At 38.4% G+C, this 18,584-nt stretch overlaps 6 protein-coding genes across 8 annotated transcripts; 2 read left to right on the top strand and 4 right to left on the bottom strand.

The window, feature by feature from the left end:
* On the bottom strand, positions 1 to 3,177 carry si:dkey-76k16.5 (uncharacterized protein LOC566887 homolog). The gene is made up of 5 exons (XM_033979751.2): positions 3,083 to 3,177; positions 2,250 to 2,357; positions 2,067 to 2,187; positions 1,352 to 1,484; positions 1 to 1,014 (listed from the first exon to the last, which is right to left on the bottom strand). The coding sequence occupies exons 1-5, from the start codon at positions 3,155 to 3,157 to the stop codon at positions 615 to 617; spliced, it is 837 nt and encodes a 278-aa protein (XP_033835642.1). The 5' UTR covers positions 3,158 to 3,177; the 3' UTR covers positions 1 to 614.
* On the bottom strand, positions 3,083 to 5,417 carry LOC117382530 (cystatin-C-like). Its single transcript, XM_033979735.2, has 3 exons — positions 5,161 to 5,417; positions 4,458 to 4,553; positions 3,083 to 4,368 (listed from the first exon to the last, which is right to left on the bottom strand). The coding sequence occupies exons 1-3, from the start codon at positions 5,356 to 5,358 to the stop codon at positions 4,291 to 4,293; spliced, it is 372 nt and encodes a 123-aa protein (XP_033835626.1). The 5' UTR covers positions 5,359 to 5,417; the 3' UTR covers positions 3,083 to 4,290.
* Positions 5,418 to 8,038: 2,621 nt separating this feature from the next.
* On the bottom strand, positions 8,039 to 9,144 carry LOC117382207 (cystatin-like). The gene is made up of 3 exons (XM_033979301.2): positions 8,899 to 9,144; positions 8,466 to 8,564; positions 8,039 to 8,285 (listed from the first exon to the last, which is right to left on the bottom strand). The coding sequence occupies exons 1-3, from the start codon at positions 9,103 to 9,105 to the stop codon at positions 8,196 to 8,198; spliced, it is 396 nt and encodes a 131-aa protein (XP_033835192.1). The 5' UTR covers positions 9,106 to 9,144; the 3' UTR covers positions 8,039 to 8,195.
* A 92-nt stretch (positions 9,145 to 9,236) lies between these two features.
* LOC117382420 (epoxide hydrolase 1-like) lies at positions 9,237 to 12,017 on the top strand. 2 transcript variants are annotated; one of them, XM_055227510.1, is made up of 10 exons: positions 9,237 to 9,339; positions 9,446 to 9,484; positions 9,560 to 9,779; positions 9,858 to 10,038; positions 10,171 to 10,380; positions 10,680 to 10,809; positions 11,013 to 11,224; positions 11,300 to 11,408; positions 11,519 to 11,644; positions 11,731 to 12,014. In XM_055227510.1, exons 2-10 carry the CDS (start codon positions 9,462 to 9,464, stop codon positions 11,927 to 11,929), a joined length of 1,410 nt encoding a protein of 469 aa, XP_055083485.1. In that variant the 5' UTR covers positions 9,237 to 9,339; positions 9,446 to 9,461; the 3' UTR covers positions 11,930 to 12,014. The 2 variants fall into 2 exon arrangements, with proteins under 2 accessions (XP_055083485.1, XP_033835486.1); XM_033979595.2 differs by lacking the exon at positions 9,237 to 9,339 and having other exon boundaries at positions 9,355 to 9,484; positions 11,731 to 12,017.
* Positions 12,018 to 12,134: 117 nt separating this feature from the next.
* mad2l1bp (MAD2L1 binding protein) lies at positions 12,135 to 18,573 on the bottom strand. Of its 2 annotated transcripts, none has more exons than XM_055227512.1 (3): positions 18,143 to 18,573; positions 13,053 to 13,336; positions 12,135 to 12,763 (listed from the first exon to the last, which is right to left on the bottom strand). In XM_055227512.1, the coding sequence occupies exons 1-3, from the start codon at positions 18,534 to 18,536 to the stop codon at positions 12,227 to 12,229; spliced, it is 1,215 nt and encodes a 404-aa protein (XP_055083487.1). In that variant the 5' UTR covers positions 18,537 to 18,573; the 3' UTR covers positions 12,135 to 12,226. The 2 variants fall into 2 exon arrangements, with proteins under 2 accessions (XP_055083487.1, XP_033835189.2); XM_033979298.2 differs by lacking the exons at positions 12,135 to 12,763; positions 13,053 to 13,336 and adding exons at positions 16,825 to 17,361; positions 17,646 to 17,929.
* On the top strand, positions 13,845 to 16,532 carry LOC117382421 (epoxide hydrolase 1-like). Its single transcript, XM_033979596.2, has 9 exons — positions 13,845 to 14,076; positions 14,152 to 14,371; positions 14,450 to 14,630; positions 14,772 to 14,981; positions 15,281 to 15,410; positions 15,614 to 15,825; positions 15,898 to 16,006; positions 16,117 to 16,242; positions 16,329 to 16,532. The coding sequence occupies exons 1-9, from the start codon at positions 14,054 to 14,056 to the stop codon at positions 16,525 to 16,527; spliced, it is 1,410 nt and encodes a 469-aa protein (XP_033835487.1). The 5' UTR covers positions 13,845 to 14,053; the 3' UTR covers positions 16,528 to 16,532.
* Positions 18,574 to 18,584: the final 11 nt, after the last annotated feature.

Genomic DNA, 18,584 nt, shown 5'->3' with positions numbered 1-18,584 from the left:
ATCAGTAAAAGAACTCTTTATTGAATGCACGAGGAGGGAAGAGCATATATTATATTTTATTTCATGATTTTCTGATAAAGGTGAAAGTGAAAAGCATTTGTATAAAAATGTTAATTGTTACAGAAAGTTTTGGTGGATTTTGGACATCAATAGCTGTCATTTAAACAATGAATATAAATCTAATAATATTTTTATACTATAGTCCCATAGTAAACAAGTATTTACATTACTTACATTTATTCGCTTACTGCTCGAATTAGTGGGTACCACGAGTGAGACAAAGCTTTTGAGTAGTAGAGAAAAAAAAGGTGGGCGCCTCCGGTCTAACAAACCACAAGTCAGGTCTTTTGCTTAAGTTATGTTATTTTTTATCTAATTTAACTGTAATTTAACCAAGTCTCTCTCATTTGTAAAAAATCTCGTTATCTTTCTAATGTGGCTCACTCTATAGAGCCCACGTTATATCTCATGTCCGGAAGCTGATACTAGAGTTATGTAAATTTTTATCAGACAGATCTTGCAAGTTAAGAGCACATCAGCTAGCTAGATAATGTGCAAAACCTGCTATATACGATTTTACATTATTTTATTACATTTATACCTGCTTTTGCGTGTCAGGGGTTAACCTCAAGCCACATTGCTCTGTAAGAGGGGACTTCAGTGAAGCCCAGGCTCTTGAACAGTTTATATGAAACTGTATTGTCCTCCTCTATGAAGCTGAAGAGGGGATAGCCTTCAGAGTGGAGTCTCTTTGCTAACGCACTCACCAATACTTTAGCATAACCTTTCCCTCTGTGTTCAAGAACAGTGTATAGTATTCCTATGGCACAGTAGTCATAAACCAGGATCCATGACACTGGCTGGCCCTGTTCATCCTTAATACAACATGAAGGGAAGTTTGAAATTAAGTTTTTAACATTTCTATAGCCTCGCTCGTCTCCGCCAAACTTCCAAGTGTTGTTCACCAAATCAATGTGAGACACATCAAGCGATGTGATCCTTGATTCAAGCTCTCTGTGAAAAAAAAACAAAAAAAAAACAAACATTTTGATAACCAATATTTGTGTATTATTTCAACACACAATTTTTTTTATCTTTAGTTAAGGAGATTAAATATAAAACTATAACTCCAATAAGTAATATTTCAACCTAAGAATTCGCTCTAGAAAGATTTTTTATGTGCTCAAAAAAGTAAAGGTCCATGTAGTTTTTTTGAGCAATAAAAACACTGGTCATCAAAATAAAAAGTTTCATTTAAGACTCTTAATTGGGCAGAATGTGACGCTGTAGAGCTTTAATGGTGATTGTGAAAGATATCAGCAACTAAAATGATAAAGAAGAGTTGTCCTACCCATCAACAGCTGGTGAGTTCAAATAACTGATATCAGGCAAATGCAGCATCTGAACTGTTGTATAGGTTTTCAGGTTTACACCTTTCAAGGCAGAAACGTCCTTGATAAGGGGTACATTGGAAGCATCAAGGCCTAACAAAGAAAGAACAGCATAGTCTGACTTTAGTAATATCAGCCGTTTACAACAATTCATGTTTCAGTCACATGAATTTTGACCATTAAAAATGCAGAATATTTTGTTTCTAATTGCTAAGCGCTATGGCAGTGACCTTAATTTTCATTGATTGATTCATTGAGTTTAATACTGATTAAGCTTGTTGTAGAAGTTTTATTTGCAGAATAAATCAGAAAATTAAATAATAATATCACTCACAAGTATACAATTCAGTGCAATATGCTCCAGTCCAAGATGTACAGACACTGGTGTGGTTTATGGTATTTTTAAAACATAAATGTTTATTGTTTGTATTGGCACTGTCCTTGACTGTTTTAAAAATTTGTCCGGAATAAATATGAATTGAATTGTAGTATATTATTTTGCATATTACAGGCATATTACATGTTATTTGCAAAACACTACTTTGGTTATATCAACTGGTTGAATATAGGCCTAGAGTTTTTAAGTGGAAATTACAAGATTTTTCCCACTATCTTTCCAACTATGAGAACATAACTATTTTTTATATGAAATTAAGTTTTTAACAAACATTTTACCTGCAAATAAAAAGTTAAGGCTCCAGTCAACAGTATTTTCCTGTGTCAACGTAGTCCTAAAGATCTGCTCATCCATGCTGAAGACAGTCACTTTTAATGTGTAATCCATGACATGCCTATTCTGTAAAGTTTAAATTATGAAATAATAACATTTTTATTTTGTTCTGCTGATTGTAAACTCACCCTGAGGTTAGGTCTGCAAATGATTACTTTAAAATCCGGCCAGGCATCCACAACTACCTCCATTGTTGTGGGTTTGCCCCGGTTAATGCTGTAAAGGTATCCATACACCTATGAAACACAGTGAATTTGCTTATTTTGACAAGTATTTTCCATTTATTCCTATTGCACTTTCCATCATTGCTATTCACTGGCATGACATGTTCAATGCTCAAACAAAATGTTATTTTATGACAGGAAAGTAATGAATCAAAACGGTCTCAGTTTATTTTCCATTTAGTTGTTTTGAGTTGTTGCGCAAACCATGACATGCAAACATTTCAGGCTGAGTTGAGTAAGAGTTTTATTTTGGAAAGTAGACATTTACACCTTCAACTTCAGAAAGCAATTATGAATACCAATAAGCTATTTTCGGTACGTAGCCAATGTCTGTAATAAAAATAGTTTTGCGGTGGCAGCTTAATTCACTGCGCCTAAAATCATTTACCATTTTCCCTCTCAAGTACTGTACTGCACAAGTACTGTGCACAACTACTGTGCACAAGTACAATTCTGATTCGATCAGTGTCTTTTTAAACATGTGGTGGCACAGTATTTCCTGAAAATGTCGCTGTAAATAGAAGAACCATGGTGCAGAGGTTGTTTTGTTTCCATAGGATTCCATCCAATTTGTAATGAGTAAAATTTCCAAATATTGGTTTATTTCTTTTAAACTGTAAAATGTGTTAAAATGTTAAAAACAAACACAAAAACAAAAAAACTCAATCTCTCCCGCTCTTGGCCACAGCCAGAGGATCCTGACGACTGTTTTGCACTGAATAGTTTTATTACTTTACCTTATAACTTTTTGGAAGGTGTTTCTTGAGGACTTTCTCGGCCACTTGGAGCTCAGACTTTTCGAGAGTCTTCATGTCTGACCATTGATCTGACCAAAGGAGTGGTTTTATCCAGCTCGCTGACGTTAGCAGTGGAGTATTTAACCCATTAATGCCCTTTTTTCCCCTTAGATGAAATCATGAGCCACAACTGTAACCAGTGGGTTCATTTCTTATATTGTAGTATCAAAAGTGATTTTGGTTTAAAACAAAAAAAATAAAAAAAAAATAAAAAATGACACTAGTCTCTGAGATAGTGTGACTTTTATGCAAGCAGACTCGGGGTGGACGTCAATATTTAGTCGATAGCAATTTAATAACGCCACTTTTTATACAAACTAATTGCACATTAATATATTTATTTTTACTGACATTTAATGAACAATGAGCCATCTGAAGTGAATTAGATAAGCCTAGACCTACATGTTTTAGTAATTTCTATATATATTGGATTGTATTTGAAACCCTGTGTACACTAACAGGGAAGTGGGCTATTTGTTTCTTCACGGATTTCTCCTACTCTTATACATCATTTATGCAGCTGAGCCTTCAGTACTATTGTTATATGACTGTTCTAGAGATGTGTAATGCACTTACTACACAAAATGTACATTCATGAAGCAATACTAACAGCAACAGTGCACTGATCAGACAGGTGGACTGATCAGACCTCATGTGTCACAAACGTCCCCTTACACACATCTATATTTAGTGACATTTTAACATTAAACATTTTGTTTTATTTCCAGTAAGACAAATTTGGCAATCCTTCAAAGTGCAATACAATTATCCTGCAAAATGAGAAAGCCACAGAGATAGTATCAGATTTGAGCAGACCACATCTGCCACCGTCACAAATAAAAATGAAATAAAATCAGATCCGGGGGTGTACATACCCAAACAAATGCAGGTAGACCTTCAACAATAATAACACACATTGACAAATTAGTAGTTTATTTCAATACTGTATGGGCCAATAAGCAGTCACAATTTTCCTTATCAAAAATGAAATTATTTGAGTTAATAAAAATTATGCATTCTGGTTAATAAAAATGTAGCCTATATAATACAATACAGATCTGAGACTGGGTTGCTCTAAAAAATAATATTTCATTGTTAATTTGCTCTATCACGCTTTAGCGATTTGATTGGCAGGTAAAGCAGTATTTCTAAGGGCATTGCTCATTCAACACCTGAATTTCCCTCAACCAGGGGCGGCTCCAGACTGTGAATGTGCACTGATAGGGCTGCAAGAGAAAAGAGGACGAGAGTTAAGAAAACATACAGCCAGCATACAGAATATAGCATATAGAATAATAGTAATAAATAAAACTACCTCTGCTGTGGGGGCACACACTTCATTGGGCCTGTTCTTCCTGCAGTTGGTCCTGGCCATTTTGACTGTTATAATGTACTTCAAACCAGCCACCACCTGTAACAAAGGAGCAAAGTATGTAAATAAAAATAGTAGTCTATGAAATTGACATGTAGGCATATTAACATTTGCTTTTCTGAAAGGACTATTTGAATATTGTTGAGTTTCACTATTTTTGGTTTAAATAATTGCCTAAAACTATACTTTTCCGTTTCCCCTGGTAATAATGATGTGTTTTTGTATTAGTGGAGTCATTGTGGTTGTGTGTTGGACTAAGCAGTCTCTCCCATGTGAATCAGGGCGAGCGCTGAACAAGATAAACTGTGTTCAGGCGCATTTATAGGATTTAACAATGGCGTCCCAGATTAAGACACATAGCTACGCAGTTACTAAAACAAGGCGACTGGTTCCGTTGTATTTACTCATAACAATTTCATAAAGCGTGTTTTATAGGGACTACTCCCATTTCCTCTTTCAATATAATCATGGACTACAGTTTTGACAAATGCCACCGTAGCTTCTAAGAGGGTTGAAAAACAAACAAATAAATAAATAAATAAATAAATAAATAAATAAAAAAAAAAAAAAAAAAAACACCGTTAAACCTCAGGAAGTTATTGAATAGGAACTTAAGAACAAAATTATACATGTGAAAGCTGCTGACCTGAGACTGAGCCTTGACCACTTCCACCACATCGCTTCTGAACATGTCATTTTTGGCGAGGTTGTGCTTGTTCACAGCCAACTCCAAGGCATTTCTCATTCCAGAGTCTTCAAAATCCACATCTCTTAATCCTCCGGGCATAGAAGACCACGCACCAGCTACAAACAGAGCAAAAAACACGACCAATACTGACTTCATTGTGTCTCTTCTGCTGCTGCTACCGTCAACAAAAATGACGGCGGACAGAAGCGCCCACAAAAACAATCTGTGCGGGGTGACGTCACAGTGCGTGCAAGTTACGTAACGAGACCAACAGAGAGACGCGAGTTCGAGTCCTTGTCTATCATCCATCTGTAAAGCCAAGATAATAACTCACTTCAGCCACAAAGGAAATAAAATACACCGTTAACCTCTATATTTAATTTCAAACTAAGCTACTTGAAATAATTATACAATAAAAACATAAATACAAAAAGAAAGAAATCAAGGCAAGTTTATTTTTATAGCACAATTCGTATACAAAGTAATTCAAAGTACTTTACAAAATAAGAAAGATATTAAAATCACTATACAAATAAAAATAAACATAAATAATCATAACATTAAAAGAGAAGAGTGCAGAATAATAACCTTTCAGGCCTATGCACAGCTAAACAGAACCGTTTTGAGCCTGGATTTAAACATTGTCAAAGCAGACGCCTATCTCACATCTTCAGAAAGTTGAGGGAGGCCAGTTTCTGAAGTCCTCATAGTGCGAGACGGTTCATATGGCACTAACATGTGGGAGATGTACTTTGGTGCTGGTCCATGGAGAGACTGTTCACAAACAGAGTTGCTTTCAAGTCCATTCTCTGAGCCACAGGTGCCAGTGCAGAGACCTGAGCACAGAACTTGTCATCAGTAACTATCAACTGAAGTGATGAGGAAACATTTGTGATTTTTCTGACTTGGAACATTATTATGATTTTGGATAAATACGAGTTCACATTTTAATGACATCAGTTTCACGTCTTAATGTGATAAGTTGTACGGTTTAACAAAACAAGGTTCTCATTTTAAAGTGAACATACAGTGAGGCAAATAAGTATTTGTACACCCTGTGATTTTGCAAGTTCTCCCACTTAGAAATCATGGAGGGGTCTGAAATTTTCATCTTAGGTGCATGTCCACTGTGAGAGACACAATCTAAAAAAAAATCTGGAAATCACATTATATGATTTTTTAAATAATTTATTTGTATGTTACTGCTGCAAATAAGTATCTGAACACCTGAGAAAATCAATGTTGATCTTTGGCACATTAGCCTTTGTTTGCAATTACAGAGGTCAAACGTTTCCTGTAGTTTTTCACCAGGTTTGCATACACTGCAGGGGGGATTTTGGCCCACTCCTCCACACAGATCTTCTCTACATCAGTCAGGTTTCTGGGCTGTCACTGAGAAACACAGAGTTTGAGCTCCCTCCAAAGATTTTCTATTGGGTTTAGGTCTGGAGACTGGCTAGGCCACTCTAGAACCTTGATATGCTTCTTACGGAGCCACTCCTAGGTTATCCTGGCTGTGTGCTTCGGGTCACTGTCATGTTGGAAGACCCAGCCACGACCCATTTTCAATGCTCTAACTGAGGGAAGGAGGTTGTTCCCCAAAATCTCGCAATACATGGCCCCGGTTATCCTCTCCTTAATACAGTGCAGTCGTCCTGTCCCATGTGCAGAAAAACGCCCCCAAAGCATGATGCTACCACCCCCATGCTTCACAGTAGGGATGGTGTTCTTTGGATGCTACTCATCATTCTTCTTCCTCCAAACACAGCGAGTGGAATTAAGACCAAAAAGTTCTATTTTGGTCTCATCTGACCACATGACTTTCTCCCATGACTCCTCTGGATCATCCAAATGGTCACTGGCAAACTTAAGACGGGCCTAGACATGTCCTGGTTTAAGCAGGGGAACCTTCTGTGCCAAGCATGGTTTTAAAATATGACGCCTTAGTGAATTACTAACAGTAACCTTAGAAACGGTGGTCCCAGCTCTTTTCAGGTCATTGACCAGCTCCTCCCGTGTAGTTCTTGGTTGATTCCTCACCTTTCTTAGGATCTTATGAGACTCCACGAGGTGAGATCTTGCATGGAGCCCCAGTCTGAGGGAGATTGACAGTCATGTTTAGCTTCTTACATTTTCTAATAATTGCTCCAACCGTGGATCTTTTTTCACCAAGCTACTTGGAATTGCCCCATAGCCCTTTCCAGCCTTGTGGAGGTCTACAATTTTGTCTCTTGTGCATTTTGGTCTTGGCCATGTTAGTAGTTGGAGTCTTACTGATTGTATGGGGTGGACAGGTGTCTTTATGCAGCTAACGACCTCAAACAGGTGCTTCTAATTTAGGATAGTAAGTGGAGTGGAGGTAGACTAACAGGTTTTTGAGGGTCAATTCTAGCTGATACAGGTGTTCAAATACTTCTTTGCAGCAGTAACATACAAATTAAAAAAAGTGATTTCTAGATTGTCTCACTGTGGACATGCACCGAAGGTGAAAATTTCAGACCCCTCCATAATTTCTAAGTGGGAGAATTTGCAGAAATCACAGGGTGTTCAAATACTTATTTGCCTCACTGTATTAGCTCCTATACAGTGTACTGAATAGGGCTAGTCACTTTAAAATGTTGGAATAATGAAAAGGCCGGTGAAATTTTTTTATTCACGTTAACATAATGCTTAAAAGTTCTTAAAATTCTTTTGGCACCTTTTTGTACATAAACTTACACAAGTTTGCATCCTCTGTATTATAGTCTGACTTTGAATAGCAGGACTCGTTAGTAATGTCAGTAAAATGTGATAAGCGATAAATCTTGGTTTAAATAAATGATTATGATCCACAAATACAGGACTTGAAATACATTTATTGTAGCATTTTTGTGGTTCCAAAAAAGTGATCACTATAGAATATTATTCAAGTCTCAATACGTATGCAATTAAATAATTGTTTTATTGCATTAAATAACTTTGCCATTTGCATGCACAAGTAAAAAGTCTCAGAACTAAGTGGAGTTAAATTTGTTGCACTTTTCAGTTACAATGGTAGACTTCATCCACGGACGGCTCCATACAGTGAATTCACACTTGAAGGTCTGCAAAAACAGCAATTAATACAATAAAAAAACACAAGGTTACTCATGTGCTAAAGGACAGTTTGTTTCAGAATATTGGCTGTGAATTTGAAAAAAGGAAGTGGTCATTTCACAATTTTATGAATATGAGTTGGCCATTTTTCTATCACTGTTGCAACATGATTTAGTTTTCACAAATACCTGCACATTCTCTTGAGGGATGGTGCACGGCCGCGAGTTCATTTCGCAGTTTGTCCTTACCATTAGTACAGTAAAAAAGTATTTCACTCCTGCCACCACCTGTTGGGGGAAAAAAAAAAAAAAAAAAAAAATGAGATGAAAACATAAAACCCATGTACCTTTACTATACCTTTCCTAGAATTGTGGGGCTAGAATATCCACCGGTTATGCAGATCTACACTAAGACCCATTAGACTAATCATAAACAGGGCTAGGCTGTGTACATATGCATCTGTATTGGACCATTTCAAAATAATGTAAATATTTATCCTTCTTTTTCCTGGTGGCAGTTTTAAGAAAGAGCTGTTAAATCTAGATTAATCCTACAAAGACATTCTATTTGAACATGGATAGAAACTTTACTAAAGATATGACATTAGACAAACAATACGACCTGGCTCTGGGCGAGTAACACTTTTGTCACCACCTCCAAATAGGTGTTTTTGGAGTTATGTTGACGAACGGCGTGGTTCAATGCATCTGACGCACTTTTATCCTTATTTAGATCCACATTTTGTCGTCCTCCTACCAAATTTCCAACCGCATTTGCGCACAGAATGAAAAACGCGCTGCAACAAAAAGCTACCAAAATTTTCTTCATGTTAAATTCCCGCTGTTACTTCAAGCTTTTTCCGTGCTTGATCATTAAGACTCACGACGTAACCTTTTATAGTGGGAGTGCCATACTTTACAACCAATCAATGATCTTTGTCGTGCGCCTCTTCCCGTGCTGCTCTCCTCCCACGTCAATCCAGTCCAGGGTGCCAGTCTGCGTCACTGCACACTACTTTGCACCATAAAACTTCAAGAAACTTCCTCAGACAGGGGGAAATAGGTAAAAAATGCTATTAGCACTTTAATATAAGCCTTTGTGTTCTGTAAATGTAAGAAAACGAGGTCTGTCCCTGCGTTTGGATCATTAATAATTGATTTGTGCACAGCTAAAGCAACAACACCATGCAGCGACTACTCGATTTGAAGTAAGTGCTTGAGCATTGTCTGTACTAAAGCTTAAAAACTAAAATAATCTCCATGACCCTTTCCAAACTCTCCAGGGATACTTTCTTCGACTTGGATGTGGACCGACAAAGACTTATCGGCTCAGCGCTGGCGGCAGGGGGGATAAGTCTTCTTGCTTACTATTTTGTGTATAAAAGGACGGAGAGAAAACGCATTCCCCTCGGTGAAGGATGGTGGGGAGCAGGGGTGAAACCAGTCTCAGAAGATACTAAAGTCTATAGCTTTAAAGTGGAGACTTCAGATAAAGAGATCCAGGTAAATGATCAACCTTTGTGCAGCATTAACTTTGGCACACATCAAAGATAATACAGTTGTGTCACTTGTTTATTATAGGATTTGTATGAGCGTATTGATAGAACACGATTCTCTGATCCATTGGAGAGCAGCGCCTTCCACTATGGCTTCAACACAACCTATCTGAAGAAAGTGGTTTCCTATTGGAGACATCAGTTTGACTGGGAGAAGCAAGTGGATACGCTGAACAAGTATCCACACTACAAAACCAAAATTGAAGGTATTATATTCATCAGATTTATAGATACTGAAAGAGCTAAGTAGTGTGAGAGAAGCAGTATAATTTGTCTACTTGTATCATTTGTCTACTTTCGCTTGAAACAACTTGCACAGTACTTAACTTTGTTTGCAGGTCTGGATGTGCACTTTATCCACGTGCAGCCAAAGAATAAGGCCCATCAGAAGGTTTTGCCTCTGATGCTTGTTCACGGGTGGCCAGGATGCTTCTATGAGTTCTACAAAATGATCCCGCTTCTCACGGAAAACCGGGGCGATGTTGTATTTGAGGTGATAATTCCATCTATTCCCGGATATGGTTACTCTGAAGCACCACACAAAAAAGGTTTGTGCTTAGAAATATTTGATTTGTTTAATTGCAGCTTCTTTTTCCTTCCTGCAAGAAACCTACCACTGGCCTGGCCTACAAATGTTTTTGCTTAGTTTTATATAGATATACATTTTTAAATTTAAAAATTGCTGGATTCAATAATTTATATTTTAATAAAAAAAATACTCAAGTTCAAGATGACAAAAAACAATGAATAGTTCACCAGAAAATACCTGTTAAAACCTTATTATGACTTTAGTCCGAGTTATAAAAATAATGACTGTATGAGACTAACACAATTAGTTTCTTCACAGGGTTTAATAGTCTTGCAGCTGCCCGTATTTTCCTGACCTTGATGGAGCGCCTTGGCTTTTCTCAGTTCTATCTTCAGGGAGGAGACTGGGGCTCCCTTATCACCACTAACATGGCACAAATGAAGCCTGAGTAAGTCAGGAGCATAAGCAGAAAGTTACAAGTCGTCTTTGGGACATTCCAAAACTGATACTGTTGCATTTTCAGCTAAATAGTGAAACAGTAATGTCATTGTGCATCATTTATCTAAAAAGCTGACACTTGAAATTTCTGGAATGCACGGCTAGGTTATAATATACATGTTGTGTGTCTAATATGTAATGGCTTTTTTTTAGGTGTGTAAAAGGACTCCATTTGAACATGTTTACGGCACGAAATAATTACAAGGGGCTCATTTCCATGGTCATTGGCCAGTATCTGCCTTTCCTGGTCGGATTCACCAAAGAAGATGTCAAACGACTGTTCCCTTTCTTTGAGAAAAATGTGTGGGCGATTTTGCGAGAAACGGGCTACATGCACATTCAAGGAACCAAACCAGACACTGCGGGTGGGAGAATATACTACAGTAATCTTTGATGCGTGTTAAGTTTTTTATAATGTTTATTCTTATATTGACACCCAGGCTGTGGAGTGAATGACTCCCCTGTTGGATTGGCTGCATATATACTTGAAAAGTTCTCAATTTGGACCGACAGCAACAACAGAGAACTTGAGGATGGTGGTTTAGAGAGGTACTAATCCAAGAAGTAAAATCTAATAACATATATTAGATTAGAAACATTCCCACAGGAGTTCAGTAATGCAAGTATATAGAATTGGAAAGACATGTTTGATCTTACAGGAAATACACCCTGGATGACCTATTGACAGTGATCATGGTCTACTGGACTACTGGCTCCATCGTTTCCTCAATGCGTTTCTACAAAGAGAATTTGTCCGAGGACCCTAACAAGAGAATTGATGGCTTGTGAGTTCTAATCAATAATGGTCCTATTTTATTACAATTTGAACTGTATGCGAAAATGATCATTTTTTTTGTTTGTTTCTTTTTAGAACAAATGTATTTGTCCCAGCTGGACTGGCAGCATTCCCCAATGAGCTGATGCACTGCCCCGAGACATGGGCAAAAACTAAGTACAAAAATGTTTATTCCTACACATTTATGCCTCGCGGCGGTCACTTTGCCGCTTTTGAAGAGCCCCAACTACTGGCTGATGACGTTTTCAGTTTTGTGAAAAAAGTGGAGAAGTAGTAAGCATGCTAACATGTGATTAATGATTATGGGGATTTATAATAATAAAAAATAACATTCATAGAAGACATCAGCACTTTATTGCTCACAAAATATTAAAAGTTATTGCACTATTTGTTAATGCATTATTTCTGTTTTAAAATGTTTATATAACAATTAGCACTCACCAGCATGAGGTTCCTTATTTGTTAGCATGTCATACAGGTTCCATATTCTTCAAATAAAACTCAGTACAACTGACCAAGTACATATTGTAATGTTATATTTTCAACCACAAATAAAGTGAAATACATTTTCCTAAGCCTTGCTGTTACTGAAGCCCTTGATAGTCATTGGTGCCTGAAACCAGATATAATCATCCCAGTCTAACTCATCCCTTTTTAGATCCTCACAGGAGCAAAGGTCAGTGGACAGACTCATGATTTTGCTCTTGACTCGAGTTGGGACTTTAAACTGTAGTTTGGGGCGAAACCAGCCCACCCCACAGTCTCTGTGAGCAAGCACCAACACAGTGGTCGGCATTAAACGAACTGGCTTGGTGTCGGACAAAAGATCAGCCACAAACAATGTGCGGAAGAGCTGCCTTAAACAAGATGAAACACGCAAGCTTTTGTCCCCAGAGGCCAGGACCAGTGCCTCCATGTTGATCTCGTACATCTCTTTGGGGAGGAACAGGGTACCACCCATGAGTACTAGCACCCGAGGGACTCTGCTCAGAGAAAACAGCACCTCCAACTGATGCAGCACCTCCTCCAGCTCTTGCAAGGTCTGCTGGCACTTCCTCCAGTCCATATCTGCCCTAAGCATTGGTCTCCTCCACACTGTGTCTTTGCCCTGGAGAAATATATTACAATAAAAAAATATAACTGATTAGATGTGAAAGATACATTGAAAAATGTATAATATCGCCGCTGTTACTTTAGCTGTTCAAAATTAAAACTGAATATATAATCTATATTAAATACAACTATAAAAAAAATGCACATTTTAGCAATCACGGTGCATTGTGAAAATGAATACTGTCATCAAAAATACATCAAGTATTATTTTTTGTCAATATCGCCCAGGTCTACATGTGACTGTTATCATGAGTAATGCCTGTTGTCCTCATTTGTGTGTTTACCTGCATTGACGCCTGTTGCTTCTTTTGCGAGTACACAAGTTGGTCATAGGTCATTGGAAGCTGCTGCCTTTGAAAGAGCACACACTTGAGTATATCACTGACAAATCGACAGCACCCGTCCTGAGTGACAGTCCCAGGAAACACCACATTCACACAGCCCTCCTCCTGCGCTCTCTTTAGGATCTTTGCATCTGAATCCTGAGCGCTGCTCTCCTGTCCTGTTGTGCCCAAGTTGGAGTCTTCACTCTTCTGATCCAGTTTGTTCTGTTTGTCCTTGTTGTTACCTGTAATAATTAAGAACACAGTAGTTTTTATAGCTGAAACGTATTAGTGCAAGTGTAAAAAGTTGTTCAGAACAGTTTGGCGCTAGGGCAGAGGTTTAGAAAAGAATATGCCATGATACCAAAATACCAACTTAAGAGAACAAACGGCTTTGGTTTTATTATATTATTATAACACTTTGGTCACCACCTCCAAATAGGTGTTTTTGGAGTTATGTTGACGAACGGCGTGGTTCAAGGCATCTGACGCACTTTTATCCTCATTTAGATCCACATTTTGTCGTCCTCCTACCAAATTTCCAAACGCATTTGCGCACAGAATGAAAAACGCGCTGCAACAAAAAGCCACCAAAATTTTCTTCATGTTAAATTCCCGCTGTTACTTCAAGCTTTTTCCGCGCTTGATCATTAAGACTCACGACGTAACCTTTTATAGTGGGAGTGCCATACTTTACAACCAATCAATGATCTTTGTCGTGCGCCTCTTCCCGTGCTGCTCTCCTCCCACGTCAATCCAGTCCAGGGTGCCAGTCTGCGCCACTGCACACTACTTTGCACCATGAAACTTCAAGAAACTTCCTCAGATAGGGGAAAATAAGTAAAAAATGCTATTAGCACTTTAATATAAGCCTTTGTGTTCTGTAAATGTAAGAAAACGAGGTCTGTCCCTGCGTTTGGATCATTAATAATTGATTTGTGCACAGCTAAAGCAACAACACCATGCAGCGACTACTCGATTTGAAGTAAGTGCTTGAGCATTGTCTGTACTAAAGCTTAAAAACTAAAATAATCTCCATGACCCTTTCCAAACTGTCCAGGGATACTTTCTTCGACTTGGATGTGGACCGACAAAGACTTATCGGCTCAGCGCTGGCGGCAGGGGGGATAAGTCTTCTTGTTTACTATTTTGTGTATAAAAGGACGGAGAGAAAACGCATTCCCCTCGGTGAAGGATGGTGGGGAGCAGGGGTGAAACCAGTCTCAGAAGATACAAAAGTCTATAGCTTTAAAGTGGAGACTTCAGATGAAGAGATCCAGGTAAATGATCAACCTTTGTGCAGCATTAACTTTGGCACACATCAAAGAAAATACAGTTGTGTCACTTATTTATTATAGGATTTGTATGAGCGTATTGATAGGACACGATTCTCTGATCCATTGGAGAGCAGCGCCTTCCACTACGGCTTCAACACAACCTATCTGAAGAAAGTGGTTTCCTATTGGAGACATCAGTTTGACTGGGAGAAGCAAGTGGATACGCTGAACAAGTATCCACACTACAAAACCAAAATTGAAGGTATTATATTCATCAGATTTATAGATACTGAAAGAGCTAAGTAGTGTGAGAGAAGCAGGTGAAGCAGTATAATTTGTCTTCTTGTATCATTTGTCTACTTTCGCTTGAAACAACTTGCACAGTACTTAACTTTGTTTGCAGGTCTGGATGTGCACTTTCTCCACGTGCAGCCAAAGAATAAGGCCCATCAGAAGGTTTTGCCTCTGATGCTTGTTCACGGGTGGCCAGGATGCTTCTATGAGTTCTACAAAATGATCCCACTTCTCACGGAAAACCGGGGCGATGTTGTATTTGAGGTGATAATTCCATCTATTCCCGGATATGGTTACTCTGAAGCACCACACAAAAAAGGTTTGTGCTTAGAAATATTTGATTTGTTTAATTGCAGCTTCTTTTTCCTTCCTGCAAGAAACCTACCACTGGCCTGGCCTACAAATGTTTTTGCTTAGTTTTATATAGATATACATTTTTAAATTTAAAAATTGCTGGATTCAATAATTTATATTTTAATAAAAAAAATACTCAAGTTCAAGATGACAAAAAACAATGAATAGTTCACCAGAAAATACCTGTTAAAACCTTATTATGACTTTAGTCCGAGTTATAAAAATAATGACTGTATGAGACTAACACAATTAGTTTCTTCACAGGGTTTAATAGTCTTGCAGCTGCCCGTATTTTCCTGACCTTGATGGAGCGCCTTGGCTTTTCTCAGTTCTATCTGCAAGGAGGAGACTGGGGCTCCCTTATCACCACTAACATGGCACAAATGAAGCCTGAGTAAGTCAGGAGCATAAGCAGAAAGTTACAAGTCGTCTTTGGGACATTCCAAAACTGATACTGTTGCATTTTCAGCTAAATAGTGAAACAGTAATGTCATTGTGCATCATTTATCTAAAAAGCTGACACTTGAAATTTCTGGAATGCACGGCTAGGTTATAATATACATGTTGTGTGTCTAATATGTAATGGCTTTTTTTTAGGTGTGTAAAAGGACTCCATTTGAACATGTTTATAGCACTAAATAATTACAAGGGGCTCATTTCCATGGTCATTGGCCAGTATCTGCCTTTCCTGGTCGGATTCACCAAAGAAGATGTCAAACGATTGTTCCCTTTCTTTGAGAAAAATGTGTGGACGATTTTGCGAGAAACGGGCTACACGCACATTCAAGCAACCAAACCAGACACTGCGGGTGGGAGAATATACTACAGTAATCTTTGATGCATGTTAAGTTTTTTATGTTTATTCTTATATTGACACCCAGGCTGTGGAGTGAATGACTCCCCTGTTGGATTGGCTGCATATATACTTGAAAAGTTCTCAACTTGGACCGACAGCAACAACACAGAACTTGAGGATGGTGGTTTAGAGAGGTACTAATTCAAGAAGTAAAATCTAATAACATATATTAGATTAGAAACACTCCCACAGGAGTTCAGTAATGCAAGTATATAGAACTGGAAAGACATGTTTGATCTTACAGGAAATACACCCTGGATGACCTATTGACAGTGATCATGGTCTACTGGACTACTGGCTCCATCATTTCCTCAATGCGTTTCTACAAAGAGAATTTGTCCGAGGCCCCTAACAAGAGAATTGATGGCTTGTGAGTTCTAATCAATAATGGTCCTATTTTATTACAATTTGAACTGTATGTGAAAACGATCATTTTTTTTGTTTGTTTCTTTTTAGAACAAATGTATTTGTCCCAGCTGGACTGGCAGCATTCCCCAATGAGCTGATGCACTGCCCCGAGACATGGGCAAAAACTAAGTACAAAAATGTTTATTCCTACACATTTATGCCTCGCGGCGGTCACTTTGCCGCTTTTGAAGAGCCCCAACTACTGGCTGATGACGTTTTCAGTTTTGTGAAAAAAGTGGAGAAGTAGTAAACATGCTAACATGCGATTAATGATTATGGGGATTTATAATAATAAAAAATAACATTCATAGAAGACATCAGCACTTTTTTGCTCACAAAATATTAAAAGTTATTGCACTATTTGTTAATGCATTATTTCTGTTTTAAAATGTTTATATAACAATTAGCAATCACCAGCATGAGGTTCCTTATTTGTTAGCATGTCATACAGGTTCCATATTCTTCAAATAAAACTCAGTACAACTGACCAAGTACTTATTGTAATGTTATATTTTCAACCACAAATAAAGTGAAATACATTTTCTTAAGCCTTGCTGTTACTGAAGCCCTTGATAGTCATTGGTGCCTGAAACCAGATATAATCATCCCAGTCTAACTCATCCCTTTTTAGATCCTCACAGGAGCAAAGGTCAGTGGACAGACTCATGATTTTGCTCTTGACTCGAGTTGGGACTTTAAACTGTAGTTTGGGGCGAAACCAGCCCACCCCACAGTCTCTGTGAGCAAGCACCAACACAGTGGTCGGCATTAAACGAACTGGCTTGGTGTCGGACAAAAGATCAGCCACAAACAATGTGCGGAAGAGCTGCCTTAAACAAGATGAAACACGCAAGCTTTTGTCCCCAGAGGCCAGGACCAGTGCCTCCATGTTGATCTCGTACATCTCTTTGGGGAGGAACAGGGTACCACCCATGAGTAATAGCACCCGAGGGACTCTGCTCAGAGAAAACAGCACCTCCAACTGATGCAGCACCTCCTCCAGCTCTTGCAAGGTCTGCTGGCACTTCCTCCAGTCCATATCTGCCCTAAGCATCGGTCTCCTCCACACTGTGTCTTTGCCCTGGAGAAATATATTACAATAAAAAAATATAACTGATTAGATATGAAAGATACATTGAAAAATGTATAATATCGCCGCTGTTGCTTTAGCTGTTCAAAAAACTGAATATATCATCTATATTAAATACAACTATAAAAAAATGCACATTTTAGCAATCACGGTGCATTGTGAAAATGAATACTGTCATCAAAAATACATCAAGTATTATTTTTTGTCAATATCGCCAAGCTCTACATGTGACTGTTATCATGAGTAATGCCTGCTGTCCTCATTTGTGTGTTTACCTGCATTGACGCCTGTTGCTTCTTTTGCGAGTACACAAGTTGGTCATAGGTCATTGGAAGCTGCTGCCTTTGAAAGAGCACACACTTGAGTATGTCACTGACAAATCGACAGCACCCGTCCTGAGTGACAGTCCCAGGAAACACCACATTCACACAGCCCTCCTCCTGCGCTCTCTTTAGGATCTTTGCATCTGAATCCTGAGCGCTGCTCTCCTGTCCTGTTGTGCCCAAGTTGGAGTCTTCACTCTTCTGATCCAGTTTGTTCCGTTTGTCCTTGTTGTTACCTGTAATAATTAAGAACACAGTAGTTTTTATAGCTGAAACGTATTAGTGCAAGTGTAAAAAGTTGTTCAGAACAGTTTGGCGCTAGGGCAGAGGTTTAGAAAAGAATATGCCATGATACCAAAATACCAACTTAAGAGAACAAACGGCTTTGGTTTTATTATATTATTATAAAATCTCTGTATTATTGTACTTATGAAGCGTTGGTTACTCACCCATCGATATGCTTTCTTGTGGCTGGGAGTCGTTTTCTTTGTTTTCTACACAACTAACGTCCACTTCTGTAGCGTTAGCAGGAGGATTGGGACGTGTTTCAGACAAATCCTCGTCAAATTCATTATCGTTTTTTGACTTAACACAATATTTTGAAGACTTTTCCGATACGTTCCCGTTGATTTCCGCAGAGAGTTTGTCTGAGCCTGTCTCTTCATCGGACACACTTTGTAAAGCGGTGACTTTCGGAGATGAAGACGGACTTTTATTGGTGTCATTTTCAGAAATAAACGATTGTTGCTTTTGTGTCTCTTTACCCTCGTTGTCATCGGCGGGTGAAATCTCTATATTTCCATGTTTCATTTGAAGTTTTAAAATACTCGAGTTGCCTTCCATAGTTTTGAATGTCGGCGCCGGATGTTTCTCGCACTGCATCATGGGAAG

Source organism: Periophthalmus magnuspinnatus, chromosome 15, assembly GCF_009829125.3.
Source record: "Periophthalmus magnuspinnatus isolate fPerMag1 chromosome 15, fPerMag1.2.pri, whole genome shotgun sequence".
In the NCBI taxonomy this organism is placed as follows: Eukaryota; Metazoa; Chordata; class Actinopteri; order Gobiiformes; family Gobiidae; genus Periophthalmus; species Periophthalmus magnuspinnatus.
Note: the sequence above shows the minus strand (reverse complement) of the source record. Positions and strands in the feature narration are given on the sequence as shown.